At 42.2% G+C, this 21498-nt stretch overlaps 7 protein-coding genes across 7 annotated transcripts; 6 read left to right on the top strand and 1 right to left on the bottom strand.

The window, feature by feature from the left end:
- Window positions 1–238: 238 nt before the first annotated feature.
- On the top strand, window positions 239–1297 carry MELLADRAFT_94266 (uncharacterized protein; the record flags this gene model as incomplete). Its single annotated transcript, XM_007417106.1, has 6 exons — window positions 239–402; window positions 535–621; window positions 701–776; window positions 837–970; window positions 1052–1134; window positions 1194–1297. The coding sequence occupies 6 exons, from the start codon at window positions 239–241 to the stop codon at window positions 1295–1297; spliced, it is 648 nt and encodes a 215-aa protein (XP_007417168.1).
- A 1303-nt stretch (window positions 1298–2600) lies between these two features.
- Window positions 2601–4971, top strand: MELLADRAFT_40205 (uncharacterized protein; the record flags this gene model as incomplete). Its single annotated transcript, XM_007417067.1, has 9 exons — window positions 2601–2799; window positions 2901–2993; window positions 3089–3372; window positions 3461–3526; window positions 3620–3905; window positions 3979–4281; window positions 4435–4529; window positions 4619–4649; window positions 4727–4971. Coding segments are annotated over 9 exons (1602 nt in total), but the record flags the coding sequence as incomplete, so codon positions are not given.
- Window positions 4972–6093: 1122 nt separating this feature from the next.
- MELLADRAFT_94264 (uncharacterized protein) lies at window positions 6094–6799 on the bottom strand (the record flags this gene model as incomplete). Its single annotated transcript, XM_007417105.1, has 2 exons — window positions 6094–6273; window positions 6329–6799. 2 exons carry the CDS (start codon window positions 6797–6799, stop codon window positions 6094–6096), a joined length of 651 nt encoding a protein of 216 aa, XP_007417167.1.
- Window positions 6800–8107: 1308 nt separating this feature from the next.
- MELLADRAFT_112629 (uncharacterized protein) lies at window positions 8108–9543 on the top strand (the record flags this gene model as incomplete). The annotated part of the gene is made up of 8 exons (XM_007417128.1): window positions 8108–8217; window positions 8383–8460; window positions 8530–8647; window positions 8724–8794; window positions 8874–9019; window positions 9088–9241; window positions 9312–9387; window positions 9457–9543. 8 exons carry the CDS (start codon window positions 8108–8110, stop codon window positions 9541–9543), a joined length of 840 nt encoding a protein of 279 aa, XP_007417190.1.
- A 1737-nt stretch (window positions 9544–11280) lies between these two features.
- Window positions 11281–11982, top strand: MELLADRAFT_68515 (uncharacterized protein; the record flags this gene model as incomplete). Its single annotated transcript, XM_007417084.1, has 4 exons — window positions 11281–11457; window positions 11541–11638; window positions 11698–11815; window positions 11908–11982. 4 exons carry the CDS (start codon window positions 11281–11283, stop codon window positions 11980–11982), a joined length of 468 nt encoding a protein of 155 aa, XP_007417146.1.
- Window positions 11983–14910: 2928 nt separating this feature from the next.
- MELLADRAFT_94261 (uncharacterized protein) lies at window positions 14911–15439 on the top strand (the record flags this gene model as incomplete). The annotated part of the gene is made up of 3 exons (XM_007417104.1): window positions 14911–15052; window positions 15126–15279; window positions 15352–15439. 3 exons carry the CDS (start codon window positions 14911–14913, stop codon window positions 15437–15439), a joined length of 384 nt encoding a protein of 127 aa, XP_007417166.1.
- A 3826-nt stretch (window positions 15440–19265) lies between these two features.
- On the top strand, window positions 19266–20284 carry MELLADRAFT_94260 (uncharacterized protein; the record flags this gene model as incomplete). Its single annotated transcript, XM_007417103.1, has 3 exons — window positions 19266–19709; window positions 19779–20081; window positions 20171–20284. 3 exons carry the CDS (start codon window positions 19266–19268, stop codon window positions 20282–20284), a joined length of 861 nt encoding a protein of 286 aa, XP_007417165.1.
- Window positions 20285–21498: the final 1214 nt, after the last annotated feature.

Genomic DNA, 21498 nt, shown 5'->3' with positions numbered 1-21498 from the left:
AGGTCAAATCCAAAATTGTATGTCGATGGACTTGATGGGTTGGCAAAAAAGTTGACCATGGTAATAAACAGGTTTGTGTATGTAAATCTTCACTATGTAATTAAGGTCACTTAATTTAAGTCAGAAAGCCTGTCCGATTGGGTTTTAACTTTTAGGTCAGTCAGTCAGTCAGAGCAAATTACCGTCAACTGGATCAAAAGAGATCAAAAGCCTGTTGGACTTCAGTTTATAACCAACTATGGCTATCATAGACTCGAAAGCCAACTATCTCAAGAAGAGAAATCCGGATGACGAAGACGAAAAGGAAGGTAGCGAAAGGGAAGAAGATCTCTTAGACCAATTAGAAGAGGATTTCGAACTAGGTGGAATGAGAGAAAAGAGGATGGAAGAATTACGTCAAGAGTTGGTCATTTGTCATCATTAAAGCTACTAGCACTATCATCATTTCGACAAAACATGTATCTCGTACGATCGATATCTCTCTTTTTGCCATAGGTTGACGGTTCTTTGTTGACGATTTCGAATGGTTTTTAGGTTTATCAAAAGACAACAAATGGAAGAGAATCATCATGGTAAATACCTTCAAATCAAGAATGAAAAAGAGGTTATCCAGATTACCGCGTAGGTATCCTTTATGAAAATCTTCAGGAACAGATAGATGATGACTGATTTGGCATTTACTTTGCAAATAATTCTACAGGAAAGCCAAATTTGCAGTAGTTCATTTTTTCCATGGCGATTTCAGGAGATGCAAGATCATGGACAATCATCTAGAGGTGGGGTTCTTCTTGGTTATGCCTCGGATGCGAGCTTTTACTGACACTTAATAAATCTAGTCGATAGCTACCAGATACTTTGCCACTAGGTTTTTGAGAGTGGATGTTGCGGATGTACCATGGCTGGTAAACAAGCTTGAAATTAAGGTCTTACCTTGTGTGTTTGTTTTTCTCGATGGGGTAACCAAAGACCGGTAAGCTTGATGATCCTGTAGTCCGTATTGAGCACTCGAGTCATTGTCTGTGGAGCTGAAGATATTGTGCGTATATGGTAGGATCATTGGATTTGAAGGCCTGACTGAAGAGGGAACTGATGGATTCAGCACAGCTTCGCTTGAACTTCGTTTAAAACAATCTGGTGAGTTATTATTTCCTCACATTCTGAGGATCATTACACTGTACTCATCTTTCTTAAAGGAGTCTTGCCCGTGGAAAGCACGGCTGGTAGCACTTCTGGCTCTCGCATTCGAGTGAGCCCTTCAGTGCAAATCATGCAAGATGACGATGATTGGGACGGATAACTCTTGTCAAGCCGTTGAACCTCTGTTACCCAATTGTGTTGGTATACCTTTTTCGAGTAACTCAAGCAATCAACGTTTTATAAGTCGTATTTTGAATCTTCTAGTAAGGGTCTCACTATCAATCCCAATTTTGTGAGGGATGTCTAGGTTTTGATAAAACCATATCAGGGTGAATTGAAGAACATTACAAGAGCTCAATGGAAGCCAGCTGAGATTCACAAATGACATCGGACGCAACTTTGAGGCCCATCAAGAAAGAAACCTACATAGTTGATTGAAGACCAATCCACTGACTCAATTGGCTTGCTGTTGATCTACTGCCATTTTGAGCGGATATCATGTCCAGTTGGTTAACAAAAGCGTCTGGCTGTTATTTGGTTGTGCACAGGCTCATCAGATTGGGATGCTTCCTCATGCTTGATTACTAATGGGCTCAAATCTAGATGACTGTAAAGGGCCACATCACTTGAACCATTAGCCCACCTTGAGCTCAGAAGGGTGATGTCTTTTGCAATCTTTGAAAGAAGTTTGCAATTACTCCAGAAGGTTAGAGCCATATAGCTGGTTGGTGTGCGACTGTTTATCTATCATCTTACAATTTATCCTGTGAAATCAGACAAATCTTGTTGTATCACACCTTCTAGGTTAGAAGCAAGCTGGAAATTTTGAGGTGTCCTTGAAGTTGCATGCAGATTTCCTTGAACCACATGTTCAAGGATTGAATATGTGGCTTTTTTAGTCATTAAGAAAGCCTTCCTTCAAATGCTTGCACACCACTTCCTTCCCATGTCATTCATGAAGTCAAAAGGCAACCTTGCAGATGCACCTCCCTGTGTTTCACTCCAAAAATGCCCCGCGTTTCAGGAAGCCTTGTGCCCAGCTGCACTTGACACAGAATCTGATTGGTGGCAAGCCGCAAGAATGGAGGGGGTATGGCTTTTGAAGGGTCATGGTTAGGTCACATATGGCTACACATAGAGTGTCTTGGAGTTTTTGTGGCTCGAATTGGTTGATCGGAGAAAGTTGAAGTGGAATGAGATTCAAAATAACTTACTACCCAACTCGACGGCTTATCATACCAAGAGCTTTCAACTTACGAATCTCACCAAATACCTTAACTCACCATACTCGCCATCTGAATACGAGGTCTTTTTCGTCCACCCACACTTATTTACGATCTCCTTCGATGGCTGAAATCGAGAAACCAAGCGCAGAGGCATTGGCAGTCCCACTAGGGTAACTTTTTATTCGAGACAATCCTTCGACTCTAGAAAAGTGATATGAAGTTGACATTTGGGATGGGGTTTCTCTTAGGGAAGATGGTCAACCTCTTTCCAAATCAGCTCTTAAAAAATTAGAAAAAGAACGAGAAAAGGCCAAGAAGAAAGCTGAACGTGAACAAAAGGAACAAGAGGAGAAAGTCAAACGAGAAGCAAATGAAGTGGATTATGCTGCTCAAAATTATGGAAAACTTCCACTTAATCAAAGTCAAGAGCAAAATCGTAAGTTTTTTGATGTCGGTCTCCGATATCTGCTTTCGGATGGGTACCCCGCATATCTTTGGAATAGCGGATTTGACTTTGGGTTTTCATATGTATCAAAGTTTACACGTGGACTAAAGTGGAACAGATTGACGCCACCATGGTCGGTCAACGGGTTCGTCTGCAGGCTAGGGTACACAATTCTCGCTCTCAAAGTAAGTATTCGAAAAACATGCACCAGTCGCTCAAATGCCAATACAACATTTTAAAGTCAATTGAGCTCATGAACCATTACTTTGACTGTTGACAGGCGCAAAGTTATGCTTTCTTGTTTTGCGACAACAAATATCCACAATTCAGGCAATTCTCTCGGCTACTCCTGATACGATTTCAAAACAGATGGTCAAGTTTACCACCGGGATTTCTTTAGAATCGATTGTCATTGTAGAGGGTGTTATACAAAAACCTATTGAAGGTGTAAAGGGATGTTCGATTTCGAATGCTGAGATTAAGTTGGATAAGGTCTATTTGGTTGCTGAGGCACCCATCAAGTTGCCATTCTCTCTTGAAGATGCTAGTAGAAGCGTTGATGCAGTCCCCAAAGTAAGACTGTTGTCCTTACCCTTTTCATACTCTTTTTTGAGACAATCACGATCCTGACTCGCTTGCTCTGTTATACCAGGAGGGTGAACAATTTGTGACAGTTGGCTCGGATACTCGACTGGACAATCGCGTTTTGGATTTACGAGTCAGCTTGAGCATATTTAAATCTTGTTTTTGGACTCAATCTGATTGATATTCGGAATGAATTGAGGCTGACGCGAGATCCATCATATTTTAGACACCCGTCAATAATGCGATCTTCAAAGTCCAATCTCGAGTTTGTAACCTGTTTCGTGCTTACCTTGATGGTCAAGGCTTTATGGAAATCCACACTCCCAAGATCCAAGGAGCTGCTACTGAATCCGGCGCTAGTGTATTCAAGCTTCAATATTTCGATCAGCCTGCGTTTTTGGCTCAATCTCCTCAGTTAGCTAAACAAATGGCTATTGCTGCTGATTTTGATAGAGTTTATGAGATTGCACCTGTCTTCCGAGCTGAAAATTCTAATACATATCGACATATGAGTTGAGTGTGTGCTAGACCGCAATTTTCGAGTATATGATTGTATTCTAATATGGGTTTTGCTTTTGACAACAGCTGAATTCACTGGACTAGATCTCGAGATGTCACTTCAGGAGCATTACCACGAGGCAGTCGATCTACTCGATGCTATGTTCTTGCATATCTTCAAAGGTCTTCAGAGCCACTGCTCAAAAGAGATTGAAGTTATCAAAAGCCAACATCCGGTTGATAACTTTAAGTTCCTTGACGAGACTCTCAGATTGAAACATCATGAGGCTATTCAGATTCTCAAGGACAATGGACATGCTATTGAATTTGGAGAAGATATGGGCACAGAACAAGAACGAGAGTTAGGTAAACTCATCAAGGCAAAAGTAAGTCCTGTGGATCAAGCCCTCTTTCTACACCTCCATTGAAAATGGGCTTTTACTTACCTGTTTTGATGGGCTCTCTTTGTAGTATGATACTGGTGAGCTTTATATCTTACCTGTCAATGGACTGTAAAACCCTTTCAACCGATTATTGGATAAGCTTATCATCATCTTTCACCTGCAGATTACTATATTATCGACAAATTTCCTTTATCTATCCGACCTTTCTATACAATGCCAGACGCAGTTGATCCAGTTGAGTTACCAGGCCTTTATAACTCCTGTAGATTCATCCTTCGATTTCCCTGAATACTCATTTCGCGTGTTCGATCCTTTTTTTCCAGACATTGAGTAACAGTTACGATTTCTTCATGCGTAAGCCTCTTTGACCTTCTTTGTGAAGCTTTTAGATGAAGGGTTAACTAATCCATCTATCTAATTAATTTTTCTAGGCGGTGAAGAAATCATCTCTGGTGCTCAACGTATTCACGAACCAAACTTCTTAATCGAACGTATGAAAAATGTTGGAATTAATCCTGATGACATGAAAGGTTATGTAGATGGATTCAAATTAGGTTGTCCACCGCATGCTGGTGGAGGAGTAGGATTAGAGAGAGTGGTGATGTTGTTTTGTGGATTAGGTAATATCCGGAAAGCAAGCATGTTCCCTAGAGATCCTAGACGTCTCGAGCCTTGATATCATACCATATAATTGATTATAGAACCTCTCAATGAATCTACACACAATTCATATCTAATTTTTGAAAGCCTGTAGAGGGGAACAACCAGTTAAAGCACTCCTTTGTGGATGTACTCAATGCGTATCTACCAACACGACAGCCTTCTGCTACCCTAATGGGTGCAAGGTTGGTCATACATGGTACTAAATCACTCCTGTGATAGCCACGTGAGTAGTGTTGTACACTGTCTTTTTACACATCTGAGCGTTTTAGCGCACCATTGTCTGGTGTGTATTTGAGTGGCCACCTGAGGACATATATGCTTAGTCTCCAAAGCAATTACCAAACATTTATAACATTTCATGTTGTAACCAAAATGAGGAAAAGGTTGCCCAAAATGTACACTGTCCTTGAAACAACATCGTCAGAATTTGTCCAACATTTGTTTAAAGAAACTGGTGAACCTTGGTATTTCAACAGGTGTTTGTCAACTCTGACCAAACAGGATTTCAGGTGTGGGGCTTTCCATATTATCAAATACTTATTTTATGAGTTTGAAAACGGAATTTTCCAGGATTATTGTGTAGGCCATAAGTTTGGATATGCTGGTCCACTATGTCTTCACCTACTGATGAAAATTTGTGCACATCTAGAGTCGGATTGAATGTGACATTCACAAGAGGCTTTTGCCACTGATACCTGTAGTTGATGGCAGTTGATATTTCCTATGGGGACTCAAGTAAAGAAGCAGTAAACACGCATGCTGTAACAATTTGGCAAGTTTCAATAATAAATTTCAATAATCTATAGCAAAGCCTCATCTCAAAAATCTCCTCAAGGGAGATATTGACATTGACCAAGCGCGCAACTTGATGACAGAACAATGTATGCGTTTTTTCAGCCATACATCCAAAAGCATGAAGTTCACCTCGTGTGTCAAGTACACGTACATGGACGAAAGCGGAACATTCACTCTTTCAATTTCTAGATAAAACCGTCCTTGAATGCATGGCAACCTATTGCGGTTAGTTGGCAACGACCTCCAATCCATCAATCGCGGGAACGCCAACCGAATCAATAGTGACCTATCAGACTACTGATCGAACGTAATTTGAAAGAAAATTCGTTCCTGTTGATCGTCAATTGCTTGTTGAATTTGAAGGTCGACCAGTCCAGATGTCCTCGATTTGATAAATGTCACGGGACTCCCTTGTAAGAATATGTACTACAATTTTCCCCCCATCTACCATACTCCATGAGGTTGAGGGATTACTCGAGATCCCCTCGGTTCTAACTTTTGCCGAGGAAGCGGCCGATAACTTCAAAGTAATGTCAGATGCCTGTCCTACAACACATTAGAGACATTTGGCTCACAATCTCTCGAATAGCCTCTGTTGCACCCCGAATTCCACCCTCTCTACCTTCCTTCATCTGTACAACGACCACCCAGTCTGTCCAAGCCGACTCGCCCTGTCCATATGGCTCAGCCTTGGCGTCAATGAAAGAGATTGAAGAACGTTCCACGAATGGGGAGTCTATAAGATATCGATAAAGGGGAAGGAATTCAGAGGGGAGGTTTTCGGGCGCTGGTGGAGCTGGCCTGGAGATGGAGGCTGTAGATAACTCGGGTGCTACGGAAGGCTCAGGTTCCGGCTCGTCCACAAACCATGGATTGGTATCACTTGATGCGTCAGTCTCAGCTGGAATGTCTTCCGCACCGATCCATTCAATTTCTCCTGTCTGATCATTTCGCCAAACGGAAACAGGCTCTTGCCAGTTGGAAGAATTCGATTGATTTCTCGAGCGCAATATTTGTCGTAATTCGGCCTCTTCCTCTTCATCCATCTTCAAAAATGCGCGGTCTGATTCGCGATCTGGCTCGTTCAAGTCATGTGATTGCCTCGTAGGGCTCGAAGAAGAATGGAAGCGGGAGACTGCTGTATGTAGCCGGTAGCATGACATTGACCCTGGCGGAGAGGTGGAATGGTAAGGTGCGGAGACCAGTCTGAGGTTCGCCAATTGGTTCCGGAACGCCCGATCGCGTAGGGTAGTGCATTCGAAAAATGGACATCGAAGACGGTTTATCAGAAACTGAAGCGTCCTTGGGTGTGGCATTGTTATTTCGATGAGAATGAGTCCTGGCTTCAATATTTTTTCCTGGCTTTTGTCACGGGTCAGCAGGTCATGTGCCATGCAGAATGTGACCCGGTTTGAAAGTGGAGCTGGCTGATCGGGGCCGAGACCGAGAAGCAACCATCCAGATTCCATCCTGATTCACCTCCTTCCACCTCGAGCGGGCTCAATGCATAAATGACATACTGATTGCACTTCAATTGTCCTCTTCAGCATCAAGTTCAAAAATTGACCCTTGATTTGAAAAATTCACATCGTGAGGTGTGTGACAAAGCTTTTGCGACGCTTGTGAAGCAAAGACGACCACGACGAAGTGCCTTGTGCTTCGCGGGGCTTTGTTATCAACCAGACGGACAATCAGCAAGATCAGGTCCCCATGAGCGAGATCCAAAGTCAGTGTCCGGCGTGATGAGTTTTGCCCATCCAGTATCCACCATTTCCATACACCACGGGAAGCACGTATACCACTGCAACTCAGATTGCACGCCTCATTCATGCGCCGACCTTTGTAGATCACAAATCCGTAATCCGATTTCCAGATTGACGAAAGATTCGAGGGCCTTTCGTGGTCGAATCCACTCGACTGGAAAAATGGTCGACTCAGGAATGTTGTGGGGTGGTGGAAACCATCCGTGGTGATCGCGAGTGAGGAAGCACATTTGCCAATCTTTGCTCTTCTTTTGCTGACGTGCTTCTAAGGTGACCAGATATCTCATGAGGCGAGATGAGTCTCTCGATCTGGCCTGATCTCTTCATCTCGCGGTGTCAAAGTTCTGGCGATTTGAGGTCTTTCCAGGAGATCACGATATCACCAGAGTGACCCCACTGACCCCATGCTTTCCTCTCGACTATCTTCTCGTCTTATGTAGCGATATAAAGCATACGAAGATCAGTCCGAAATTTTCAACAGCTTTTTCCGTGTCTCATTCAGTCGAACACTCTGATACAAACGCCCTTTCATATCTTGATAATTATCAATTGTTAACAATCAATATTCTATCTGTCCTCCAGGCTAGCAATATGACGAGCCCGATGTTCCTTCTTATGATTTTAGTACTCATGGCCATGCCTAGACCAGGGCAACAGGGATCAATCAACACTTCTCCCCTAAGACTGGCGGCTCAACCGAGGTGCGGCTCTTTGGGGTCGTCTCAGTTCAACAATCTCAATTCAGGAATTGATCTGTCGAGAATCAGAGTAGGTTATTTTCACTATATGATGTGGTGACAATCAGCACCTTAGAACTGACAATATAGCATTGATTGACTTCAGACAATATACGCATTTGGTGATAGCTACATGAGCAATGGGCAAACCTTCGGGACTACCCCAGCACCAGCCGTACAAAGGAATCCCAACGACCCACACTTCGGGTAAGTGACTGACTCTAAATGATCAAACCTATATCATGAGTCAACTCATGTTTAGTTGATTTGCACTAGTGGTCGGGCCTCGAACGGTCTGGTATGGGTCGAACAATTTGGCAATCAAATTGGCGCTGTTGTCAAGAATTATGCAGCCGGGGGGGCATCTGTCTCTCGGGCACTCTCTCCCAGCGATGTAAGCTGAAAGTAAGTCTCTCTTGCTTTTTCAACTGCGTTTGCTTAATCTCGCGAACATCTTTCTCTGGCAATAGGTTCCACAAACGGACATGATCGGCCATGTCCGAACTTTCTTGAATCAGAGAAACCACGTTGATGCGTCCTCGTGAGTTAAACTTACATCCCTAACAAAATGACTCAATTCCGTAGAGCGCCAATTTTTTGACTGATCGTGTCGAAAAAAGCTCCATGGCAATGATTTCCTACGGAATCAATGATTGGGCCTCATCCTCTCGACATGGTACTCAAAACCTTCCCAAGGCAGCTCAAGAACTCGTTCGCCAAACCGAACTACTCGTCCAAGCTGGAATTCGGAACGTGGTTGTTCTCTGTAAGCTATCCTTTGAATCATCACTCGATTCATGTATACTGAAGAATGATGTCTCATATGACCTGCAGCACCACCCATGATGTCTGGTCCACTGGTCAACTTCAACAATATCATTTGGAACGGTCTCAAGGCACTTCGGAATAGAAACCCTGCAATACAATTTGCTTATGTTGATTTTACCGCGCTCTATTCTGCTATCACTTCTAATCCCCGCTCCTTCGGGTCAGTGTGTTAAAACTCCTATTTATTTCTGACACAATCTTGACAAATAGCAACGACTCTTCTACCATAGGTACCTATCCACTAGTTCATGTCTTCCAAGTGCCACTAGTATGTCTGGTGCTTGTTCAAACCCAAATGTCTACCTCGTAAGTACTTAATCTCATCAATGATAAAGATATGGATACTCAAGTAACGTGTTTGATGATTTCCCTCAGTATTATCTTCCCCGCCATCCGCAAAAACTGACCCATGGACTCATGGCCGAATGGGTTCAGGGGGTGTTATCAAATTGTAGATCTTAGAGATAGACAGAGAACTGTCCTTGATGGATGTTGTTCTGTAACTTTGTCATAAAATTTATATCATTTTAGTCTTTATCATATTCACGATGTCCATTGTTGTTGTTTTCTCAGATACTTGGGTTATCATGTGGCTTCCCTCTGCGGCTTATTGTATTCGATATATGCTTGAAAAAAATTATCAGAGGGTTAGCATCCCTTTACCTCACTGGTTCATGAATGCCTGGTTTGTTCCCATTTGTTTTTTATGTCAGTCAAAAATTCTGTGTTTCTGGCTGAACTGAGAGCAATTCCAAAGCTTTTCTGTACATACCAGATGTACTTATGGGGCCTGTACCCCAGTGACCATACTCAAGAATGGCTGGATTCTCTTCATGAGAATTTCATGCCGGCCGCACCAGAGGTGATGCGTTTAATTTCCAGTGTTTTTCTCCAAATCTCAATATACATCATTTGAAGATCACCATGAGCTATTACAATCACCTATATAGAAAGCTGCAAGTTTTGGTAAGATTTTATTGAATGATAAGTACAGCAAAACTCAGGGAAGCTCGTCACAAATCTGCAGCCAATTTGCTTGAGTTTTTCGGGCAAAAATGGTCAGGCTTTCCTGAACGGCTTTTACCTGGAGTGGAATATATCATCACTTACTTACAACAATGGTATATGCGTATTTGTATGAGAGCATTTGTTGTAGATTTTCTTTTAATGATGTTGCTATGAGGATGATAGAATGGAAAAGCCCCTGGAACTTGAAGTCTTGACTTGTTGACATTTTTCTATTTTTGTTGTTCAGATTGGCAGGGATAGTTGAAGGCTTTCAAAGAGCACCACTTTTATCAATAGGGTTTTGAGCAGAGGTTGAGAGGAGAAGGAAGACAGTACCTAGAAGAGGACCGCGTTTGATATGTTTGAAGAAGACAACACCCATTCATTTCGATCAGCAGGAGCAGAGATGAAAAAAGCTTATAATCCCACTGGGGATATTTGGCGCCCAAGGAACCCCCTTGGAAGCTTTGGAAAGGCTTTAGATCGAAGTGCTTTCGGCTTAGCTAGCTCTAGAAACAACTGTATGCAACGAAGTATGATCACACCCACACTTCTCACACTCTGTTACTTTACTCAAGATACGATTTTCTTTTCTCAAGATTATATCTCCTCAGAAAAAGATCTCGATAGCTGCCAAGAAATGTTATGGTCAGGCCCCTTTTTGCTTTGCCTTCAAGCTTCCTTCCACACATTCACAGTGCTGTGAATCGACTCACGAGCCTTGTTGTTCAATGTTTTCGCACCAGAAGCCTTGCATTATCCATAGATGTACCTATACCCATTTCTACTGAAGTGTGAACATGACCTGAGGTCATCGAGTATTCAGGTTCAATGAAGAGTTAAAAAGTGCCAATCCATTCGCAATCCCTGAACGCCAAGTAGTCTTTGATATGCCGATGTTTTCAACGTGGTACGCCACTGTCCGGGAATTTGATGACATGGTGTCAGTGAGGTAGGGTCCTTTCGAGACAAGTCATCCGTGGTGCAGGGGAATGTGAGTGATTCGTGCCCTCACGCATCTGAGACCCTTCACTTTCTTAACATATATTTTCCATTTCGTGGGTCCCATACGATTCTGGGTCCTCATTCGCATCTGACAAGCTACCAATTACTCTTCCTTTGCCGTTTTTCGTCACTTTCAAAAGTTCAACTCATAATCGTCTTTCAATTTTTTCGCTTCGCCCAAGCGAAATGACCAGCCCGATGCTTTCTTTTTTTGTTGTTTTACTCATGACCATGCTTTCCTATGGAGCAGTGGAAGGAATCGACACATCTCCCCTAAAATTGGCTGTTCAACCAAAATGCGGATCGCTCAGCTCGTCTCGCTTCAACAACTTCAACACAGGTATCAACCTCAAAAGAATCAAAGTCAGTTTTTTGAGTCATATATATTGTTTGCATCAATCAACCTCCCAGAGCTGAAATTGACTGTGTGCAAATGATTTCTTCAGACAATATACGGATTTGGTGATAGCTACATGAGCAATGGACAACGAACCGGAAGCCCCCCACCACCAGCGGTGCGAGACGCTAACGATCCAAAATACGGGTCAGTGATCAATTACAAGTGAAGTAGAAGATTATACCCAGTGTGATTTTTGTTACCAGCCAACGGGCCACCAACGGTCTGGTCTGGATCGAACAATTTGGCCAACAGATCCGCGCTCTCGTCAAGGATTATGCGGTCGGGGGCGCGTCAGTTTCTCGCGTACTCTCGCCTAGCACGGTAAGATAACTACCCTCATGACCAAATTTCTGTTGTTTTGCTTTTCAAGTAATTTGCTTTACCGGTTTTGGTTTGCTCAATGTTTTTGACAGGCTCAGCAAACAGATATGATTGAACACGTCCAAACGTTCTTGGACCAGCACAATCACATCGATGCAGCTTCGTGAGCAATGTAGTGCATTTTTATGTACTACGGTATTCTTACTGATAAGATCTGTTAAACAAAGGTCGATGGCAATGATCTCTTACGGAATTAATGATTGGGCCTCAGCTCATCGACGTGGTGTTGCTCTCGCCAGCTCAGCCAAGGAGCTTCTTCGTCAAACCGAACGTATCATACACGCTGGAATGCGGAATGTAGTTGTTCTTTGTCAGTTCTTCCATCATCACTGTGAAGAGCGGCCGTCTTTTTCGAGCCTAATAAACTCTTTCTGGAACGACTCCCAGCACCTCCCTTCATATCTGATCCACTTATAGAGTTCGACAATATCATTTGGAGTGGTTTGAAGGCTTTGAGGGCTCGAGATCCTTCCTTACAAATCGCTTATGTTGATTTCACTGCGCTTTACACTGCTATCACTACTGATCCTCACTCTTTTGGGCAAGTACATCTCATATGATATGTTGTACTATGACGCCCGATTTTGACAATATAAAACTCTCTGTCTGATAAACAGGTATCAAGCCCTTGGTTCATGTCTTCCCAGTTCCACTAGTATGGCTGGTGCTTGTAAAAATCCAGACGTTTACCTCGTAAGCACTTGACTTTCCGAAGCATTCACGTATTCTTCCCGATTTCTGACCTCCTTATGTTTTTGGTAGGATTTCCTTCCCGGTCACCCGCAGAAACTAACCCATGGACTCATGGCTGAATGGGTGCAAGATGCTTTATCAAAATGCAGTCCCTCGAAAACTGCCTGATGAAGTGTCCTTTGATACGTATAAGAACTTTATACACCACATTGATCCTTCAAACTTGCTGCATACATTCATATTTCTATGGTTTCAACATTACATCTTCATCAATGTGTAGATTCTTTCTTTCAAACAAATTTCACTTTTTTCTCACGTATTTTACAAATTCTGTGTAAGCCTCAATTGTCTGAAAGCTGACGGATCGTGGGATGTACAACGCAAGGAAACAAAATTTGATAAAATGTAACGAGTTTCATGTCATAAGAGTTGCACTCCGCTACTCTCGTTTTGAGAGAGGGAGTGGCCTACGTCAAGTTCAAGAGGATCACAATCTATTTGGTGTCGGTGACATCATCAACGGATGTGGATCAGAACAATTTCTACATACTCGCAAGTGTGCTAAAGGGTAGAGTCTTTTACACAGATGTCTTGGATTGCTAATATCTGAAAATGATCCTATAAAAGATCTCAACTGAACCGAGCATTTCAGTATACTTTACATCAAAGAAAGTCATCGTTGGAAACATTCCTTTGTCTCAAACTTCCTTCCCCTTCCTTCTCCAGACCCACAAATTGCAAAGTCATCTCAGGTCATGCCGTGTGTTTCTCGGTCAATTGACTTAGAGTTATGGGCCTTTATACCCTCTTGTATCACTTTATTTAAGCTCAACTAAGCCCCTCTTCCCACGCGGCCACGTCCTGAAGTTTTCTTAAATGAAGCCTTCCACACGTACCACATGTCGAGCTCCAGTTGCATAAATTTGAAAACTGTGATTTGGCAAGTAAAGAGTTCAAGAGTGTATACATGCCTCTTTACAACCCTTCACGCCAAGAAATATAGCCACTGTTTGATACATGTATCTGTGAATGTCGAATGGGTACGCCACTGATAATATGTACCATTAAATTTGGACATTCTATTTCCGACATTCATTTCCCGTTACATTCCCAAAATACGGCGGTCCTGTGGTGTTTGTCGATGTATTTCATTTGGAGCTTGGTTGAGTTGATAAAGTTGGACTCTTGCAAGGTGAGCCATTGGTGGCGATTCATGGTCAAGTGTGTGCGTGATCTGTGCACCTTTGATGTATCCTCGCGAATCTTTCACTTTTCACCTTTTCCTTTGGATTTGACAGATATCGGGCACCCTCTTTGAAAAGCCTTTATCCCATCCATCTCGTGGTTGCTATCGTTTTAAGGATCTGTGATCTTTTCTTGCTAGAAAAACTTGCAGAGTAGATACATAGCACACTCTACGGGTGATACTAGGAATCTCTCGTGAGTCAAAATCATCGATTGCTCAGAGGGATATCAACCACAATGAAATCGGGAGGAAAGCCATACTAATTTTTGGCCGTTTCTTATCACGTTGAAAACTTCGACTGATCATTATTTTTCAAACTTTTCTTGGCGTGAAGGAAAATGTCTCGTTCAATGTTCTTCTTCGGGGTTACCCTGCTCACGTTCTTGTTTTCCGATGGAGCAGCTCAAGAAATCAACACATATCCTTTAAAACTGGCTGTTCAACCAAGTTGCGGAGCGCTTGGCTTCCCTCAGTTCAATAATTTCAATACAGGCATCGACCTGAGAAGTATCAAGGTGTCCTATCTTTAACTTGGAATGGACCATCCAACCAAATCCTCAGAACTGATGCAAAGTTTGTGCACTTTATCCCAGACGATATATGGATTCGGCGATAGTTACGTCTACAATGGGCAAGCCACTGGAAGCCCCGCACCACCAGCGGTGCAAGGCCCCAACGGCCTAGAGTCCGGGCAAGTAATTGGCCACAAATGATGAATGGGTTGAAGCTCATGGATATCTGATTTTCACCAGTGGGCGCATTTCTAATGGTCTGGTATGGATCGAACAGTTTGGTAATCAGATCGGCGCTCTCGTCAAGGATTATGCCAGGGGCGGCGCGCCAGTCTCTATCGCACTCTCCCCTAGCCCACCTAATGGGGTAAGATCAAAATCCTCAGTATCTCTCTGTTGACTGGTCAAGTGAGTTTGATCAACAATTCCTCCTTGCGATAGGTCCGACGAACGGACATGATCGAACACGTTCAAGTTTTCTTGGATCAGCATAATCACATCGATCCAGCTTCGTGAGTCATGGAGATTGCTCATTGGCATTAAGCACTTACATCACACTCATGCAGTCTGATTGAACAAGGTCGATGGCGATGATCTCCTATGGAATCAACGATTGGGCCTCAGCCTCGCGACGTGGTGTTCAAACTCTCTCCAGCTCAGCTGTGGAGCTCCTTCATCAAACGGAACGCCTCTTACAAGCTGGCATTCGCAATGTGGTGGTACTTTGTTAGCCCAGTGTCTGATCATCACTTGTCCACTTTTATAGAGCCTGATCAAATCTTCTTGGGATTACCTGTAGCACCTCCCATGATATCTGGCCCACTGACACAGTTCAATGACATTATTTGGACCGGTTTGAAGAGCCTCAGAACGCAAAATCCGTCCATACAATTTGCTTATGTCGATTTCACTACGCTCTACTCTGCTATCACTGCCAACCCTCAGTCGTTTGGGTAAGTACATCTTGCTTAGTAGATTTTCATGTGACCCGCTAATCTGACGAAACATAATACTTTGGACCATAGGTACCAATCCACTGATTCATGTCTTCAGAGTGCCACTAGTACGGCTGGTGCTTGTTCAAATCCAGATGTTTACCTCGTAAATGATTGACTTGCTTTACTAAGTTTCGACGTATTCAAATGCTTACTGAGAAATTCATGCTCTTCTGTAGAATTATTTCCCTAGACACCCGCAAAAACTCACTCATGGACTAATGGCAGAATGGGTCAATGGTGTTCTATCAAAATGTAGCTGAATGGCTAGCCAAACAAACTTTGATTAGTCTCTTCCCATCTCAAGCATCTTAGCTCACATCAACTTTTTAAACTTGATCTTTCATTTATGTTCCTTTTTCTGAAGCACACTTGGATGGATGCTATCTTTATAATTCATTTTGTATCCTTTCATTCAAACAGAACCAAGCATGAAATGTCTCCAGAGTTCTATAAATCTTTTACAAACACCTCCCCATCATGCACGTTGGGTTGCAGCCTTGGTTGGCAGGCACACCTAAAGCCCGTTTTTTGGACGAGGTCCACAGAGGTCTTGGCCAAGGCAACACCTAACTTGACCAATGGTCACTTGTTATCAACAGATAGGAATGTTGAAAAACAGTGCATCAGATTATTTTATCTAAATATTTTTGATTGACGTCATAGGCCGTTTACCACCCTTGACTTACCTCCTTTACTTTTTGAATCCATCCTAGTTTACTATCACTCATAAACTTTACATGTTTGTTTGACTCCTATCAGAACAAGAATCCAAGAAGTGAATCCTTTGCCAAAAAGTCATCTAAAGTGACATAATGACAATAGGATGTGTATGAACAACTTGAGATCTTTGAATAAATATCTTGTATCTCCTGGGAATCTGTGTTTTGGCTTTATATCATCATTGAAATCTTTGATTTCTTCTAGCCAAAGCCTACTGGTGTTGTGTGTTAGATGTCTTTTAGACTAGTGTACCTGCTTTCACATCCCTTAATCCGTCCAGATACACGTGACAAATGATCTGACAATCAAATTGGCAAAATTGCAAAAAAGAAAAAAGACACTAGCTGGATAAAGAATAAAAAGAAATTACATTTGTACAACCTTGAATATACCAAGATGTCCATGTACAAGAAACATGTCTAGCACTTTCATTTAACTCATGAGAGAAACCATACCAAATGAAATAAAATTGGATTTTACACAATGAAGAATTACATAAGATTTACAAATGTACCTCATGTACAACATAAAAACATCAAGAAACCTGAAGATGAGCAAGCAGTATTTCATGTTTGTGTGATTGCTATACCTTACATGCACTGTAAAGAGCAGTTGAAAATTGGTGCATGAAATTGTTGACCTTCTTGACATTACAAAAAATATAACATGTTCCGGGTGGAAAAGAAAACCATTGATATGTAAATGCATTTAACTCATAACATCAAATACATTGCAATTTAAAAGGTTCATCCTTCCCTTGCCTAGTTCTTTCTAGGTGAGGGAAGGTCAAATAGCGGGAGGTAGGACCCGGAAAGGAGAGTTCCACCGTTGAACTCTCCTTTCTGAGCCCTGGTTATCTGATTGAAGGGCGTTGAAGGTGGTGAAAGTCATCTAGGTATTCACTTGCCACCTTCCTTCAACGCCCCTTTCCTATTTATTGCACTCAATTTAAGGGTACCTCCCTATGTTCATCATCAACCTGTTGGGTGGATGGGAGGTCAAAAAAGGATTATTAGTTGTTTTAGCTAAGAAGTCTTTTAAATTGAAAATGAAATTAGTTATATTGAGAAATTAGGATAGTATTAGTGAAGGAAATATCTGGAGAATAGAAAGGAGGAGAATTGGATAGATTCAACAGATTCTAGAAGTGGGCTTGTAGTCGACTAGATCTAACTTTTGTTGTATGTAATGCGCCTCAGCTTACTCTTTTAATATATCCGCTTTCGTCACAATTTTCTCTTCTCATTCTCTTTTTGTTTTCCTTCCTTACAATGTTACTATCCCATGGACAGGTCTTACATTTTGTGCCTCAAGCAAGAGGCTAAGTACTGAGGCACCAGGAAGAGAACAAAAGATACAAAAAAAATGTGCTTCTTCCTAGATCTTGGAGCTTCATTGTGAGTATTTTCTTGTATGTCAAAAAACTATATTGATCAATGTACTAATACTAAAGGTTGAAACTCATTCAAGAACTACCTGTAACAATACATGAAATTTGGCCCATGATTGTGGAGACAGTATTGACATAAAGAGTCAAGACACACTAGAAGCGGACTAGAGTGATTGAGACTGTGTTAAAAATTGGAACGGGTCTTGATTGAATTCCAACCTTCAGGGGTTTCAAAGACAATACACTTTGCAACTTTACTTACAGTCAACCCTTGATGTAAGCACATAGATTTTGGCGCAGGGACTTCCATTCTAACAAGGTGAGATGCATACTGGCAAAGTAGGCATAAATTACAATGTAAGCAGAAATCCCACAATTTTATGCCTACATGCTATGTTTTTGATCATGATGGTGTATTTTAATATTGACCAGCATTTTATTATTGTAGTATGAGCATAGAATACATAGGGAATGTAGAGTAGAAGAGAAATCTTCAAATGAGAAGGAACAGCTCAAAGCTTAAGAAGCAAGCAATGTAGAAAATTTGTGGAAAACAAAAAAATGGAATCAAAACAGAGAGAAAAATCAAGTTGATAAGCAGGCAGCTAATAAGACTGAGTCAAACAGATAGATAATTGAGTCAAGATTGAGAAGTTGAAGTCAAAACTGCAGGAGAAAATATTCCAAAGTACTGGTTTGTTTCAGCAAAACAACATGTGTGACAGATGTATGTGATTTACATTAGACATGGGTTGCCCAGTTTATGGCGCTCTCAGATCCTTTCAGCCAGTGTGGTAATAAAACCACAAAAATGGCTATGCATTGCTTGAAAGAGTATAATTTGTAGATATAATGACTTTTACAGGAGGTGTCTGAGACAGCTCTTTCTGAGAATATTCAACATAGTGAACTTTGGTGTTAAAGTCTCCTGATACCAGAGAAAACTAACCGGGACTTTGATAAAGGAGAAGAATATTTGTTGATAAGGCGTGGAGAAAAAAACCCATCACTGCTATAGTGTTATTCCAGTCAATTTGATAAAATCAACACTCTTACTCCAAAAAAGCTTATTTCTTATCACTGCACCATTGGATCACTAAAAAGGAGGATCAAGTGAATCTTGAGCATGTTTGATGCAGATGATTGAATGAAAAAGGATTTTGGAATAGCTTTGCTTTGTAACATGTGGGCTGCACTCAAGTGCCACTGAATGTGTCCACTGCTACCTGAACAAAGAAAATCATTGTCAGACAGGCTCATAATTAGCTCTGCAGGCTGCAGAGGACGCCTCTGCGGGCACCAATGAAAAATGTCTAGGTGTGTCTCCAATTACCTCTTGTCTTAACTACCAGAATAGCTAACCTACAGAGATCAATGAAGAAAGAGAAACGCAATCATTGCAATAGACATGAACAAATTGGGTAAGATTGTTGGGAAATATAAGCTGACCTATAAAGGTTCAAGTCAAGAAGATGAATATTGTGAAAGTCTTTGAACACAGTCTAAGTTTGGAAGAATATTTACCGCAGCAGCTTTGCATTTGAAGGCAAGATAGATTACAAATAGTTGTCATTGAAGTCCTCCTACTGTTATTGACAACTCCCATATATTGGTGATTGGATGTAGAATTCCTGAGATTTGTCGTGATTCTCAAAAAGGCGCGCCCACCCCTTTTTTCCAATTTCTTCAAGGCGCGGTCGCGCCGTGGCGCTTCACAGGCGCGATGTCACGCGGTCCTTTGAGAATTCTCGCTGGCTTAACAATTCTTACTCCACCCTTCGCCAGTCGCAACGAGATAATTCGTACCCACGGTCAACGGCACAAACGAAAGATGGCCTCCAACCTTTCTGCCAAGACGCCTCAAGTGATATCCATAGACAGCAGTAGTGATGAAGGTGAACAAAGCACGCGTCCAAAGAAGAAATCTCGCCACGAACCCAACACGGGCTGTTCTTCCCTGCTGGATCTGATACCAGACCGAGCACGTCTTGAGGCTGAACGATTGGCACGAAGAAAGGCTCGTGACGATAAGAACGAAGTCAAACCTAGTACTTTGGTTGATTCATCCGACAAATCTTCTCCTATTCCTGAAGAGACTGTGGCCCCAACGCATTCGCTCGACTCCAACAGCCGTTCAAAACAGTCAATCACCAGTAGCACCAGTAACACCAAACTAGAAACATCGGGGTATTGGAAGGGAGTTATTAAATTGAGTTACAATGAATGGCACTCTGATTCGCAGGATGCTATACGTGCAGAGGATATCATTTACCCAGTCTGCCCCAAGTTTTTACTACCTACACAGCTCTTGCTGGATAGCTGACCTCTAGCCTGGTACTCTCAGAAACACAAAGTCACCAAGGCTTTGGTGAGCGGGTATGTTGTTGACATCGGCTGGCTACGTGGTTTGTTCGATCCGGGTACTCCGCTCCTCATCATCAAACACGACAAAGACGCTGGCACGTTCAAACTCAAACAGCGCCCCAATACATTTCTCTGTCATCCACCGATGAAACTTACTGCCAAAGGAAGCCTAGCTCATGGGGCGATGCACGTGAAGTTCTTCATCATCTACTTCGCCGATCGAGTTCGTGTGGCTATATCGACGGGGAACCCAGTTGAATTTGATTACCAGACGCTCGAAAATGTATGTAAATATTTTTGAAAACTCTTCCTCGCGCTCTGGTCTAATCGGACGACTTGATTCATCCTTGATATAGTCCATCTGGATGCAAGATTTTCCGCAGCAAACACCTCAGACTCGCACGCGAGGTCCGAATGAATTTCTCACCAAGCTGCAAGATTTGCTACGCCAGATGGGTGTTCCCGGAAATTTTTCAGATGATCTAAGGAACTACAACTTTGATAGTGCTGAAGCAAGGCAAGTGTCTTGAGCTCTGGAACAGTCAGAGAAAGAGACAAAGGAAAGGTGTGTAAATTTCACGGACTAAATCAGACAAAAAACAGAGAAACAGAAAACAGAGAGAAATCCTACCTGGAACAGTCAGAGAAAGAGACAAAGGAAAGGTGAAGAAGAAGCACCTTTCCTTGACTGCTCCAGTAGGATTTATATAGTGAAACTTTTACATAACGGTTTTCACATGATGTAATATGTTTGTTGAGCACACACTTAGATTCTACGTATCATGGGTTAGTCTCACAGGACTTTTACATAAAGAATTAAAAGTCATGCAGGACTATCCCAACACCCCCCCTTGCGTACAACATGTACATCAATAATGTTTGAAGGAGGAAAGAGAGAAAAAAAAAATTTAAGATAAAGAAAGAAAGAGAGAAAAAAAAAAAAAATCAACATAATGTTAAATAAGAAAAGAGAAAGAAAGAAAATCACACAATGCCAAATAATGTTCGATGAGACTGTAGCATTACACGTCCTAAAGGTTTTGTCAGCATATCAGCTAACATGTCCTTTGAAGCTACATGCTTCACTTGAATTGACCCGTTTTGAACACATTCTCTAACATAGTGATACCTTGTGTGTATATGTTTTGTTCTTGAATGATGCTGAGGGTTCTTTGCCAGTGCTTCCGCTCCTTCATTGTCCACATGAAGAGGGATAGCTGACGGCGCATTGATGTGGAGTTCAGACAATAGGTTCTTTAGCCAGATACCCTCACGACTTGAATCTGATAGCGCTTTATATTCGGCCTCTGTACTTGAGAGAGAGACCGTCGATTGCTTGCGAGACTTCCACGAGACCGCTCCTTGGCCCCAACGATAGGTGTAGCCAGATGTTGATTTACGATCGTGCCTGTCCTCGGCCCAGTCCGAGTCAGAGTAACCAGAGATAGTTGGTGTACCTCCGAGAGTGAGCCTGAGATGAGATGTTGTTAGAAGATAATTTAACACTCGTACTGCTGCAAGCCAGTGAGACTCCGAAGGATCACGCAGGAACTGTGATAGTCGACTGATAGCGAATGAAATGTCGGCTCTTGTGCATTGAGCCACCCATAGAAGGGCGCCAATCAGACTTTGGTAGTGGCCACTCGACTTTGGCTCATCTTCCCGTCGAGGCATGAGATCTTTGAAATTGGAGTCGGTAG

The sequence above is a fragment of the Melampsora larici-populina genome (genome assembly GCF_000204055.1).
Source record: "Melampsora larici-populina 98AG31 unplaced genomic scaffold MELLAscaffold_68, whole genome shotgun sequence".
NCBI lineage: Eukaryota > Fungi > Basidiomycota > Pucciniomycetes > Pucciniales > Melampsoraceae > Melampsora > Melampsora laricis-populina.
The sequence above is the reverse complement of the archived record's forward strand: the minus strand, read 5'-3'. Positions and strand labels throughout refer to the sequence as shown.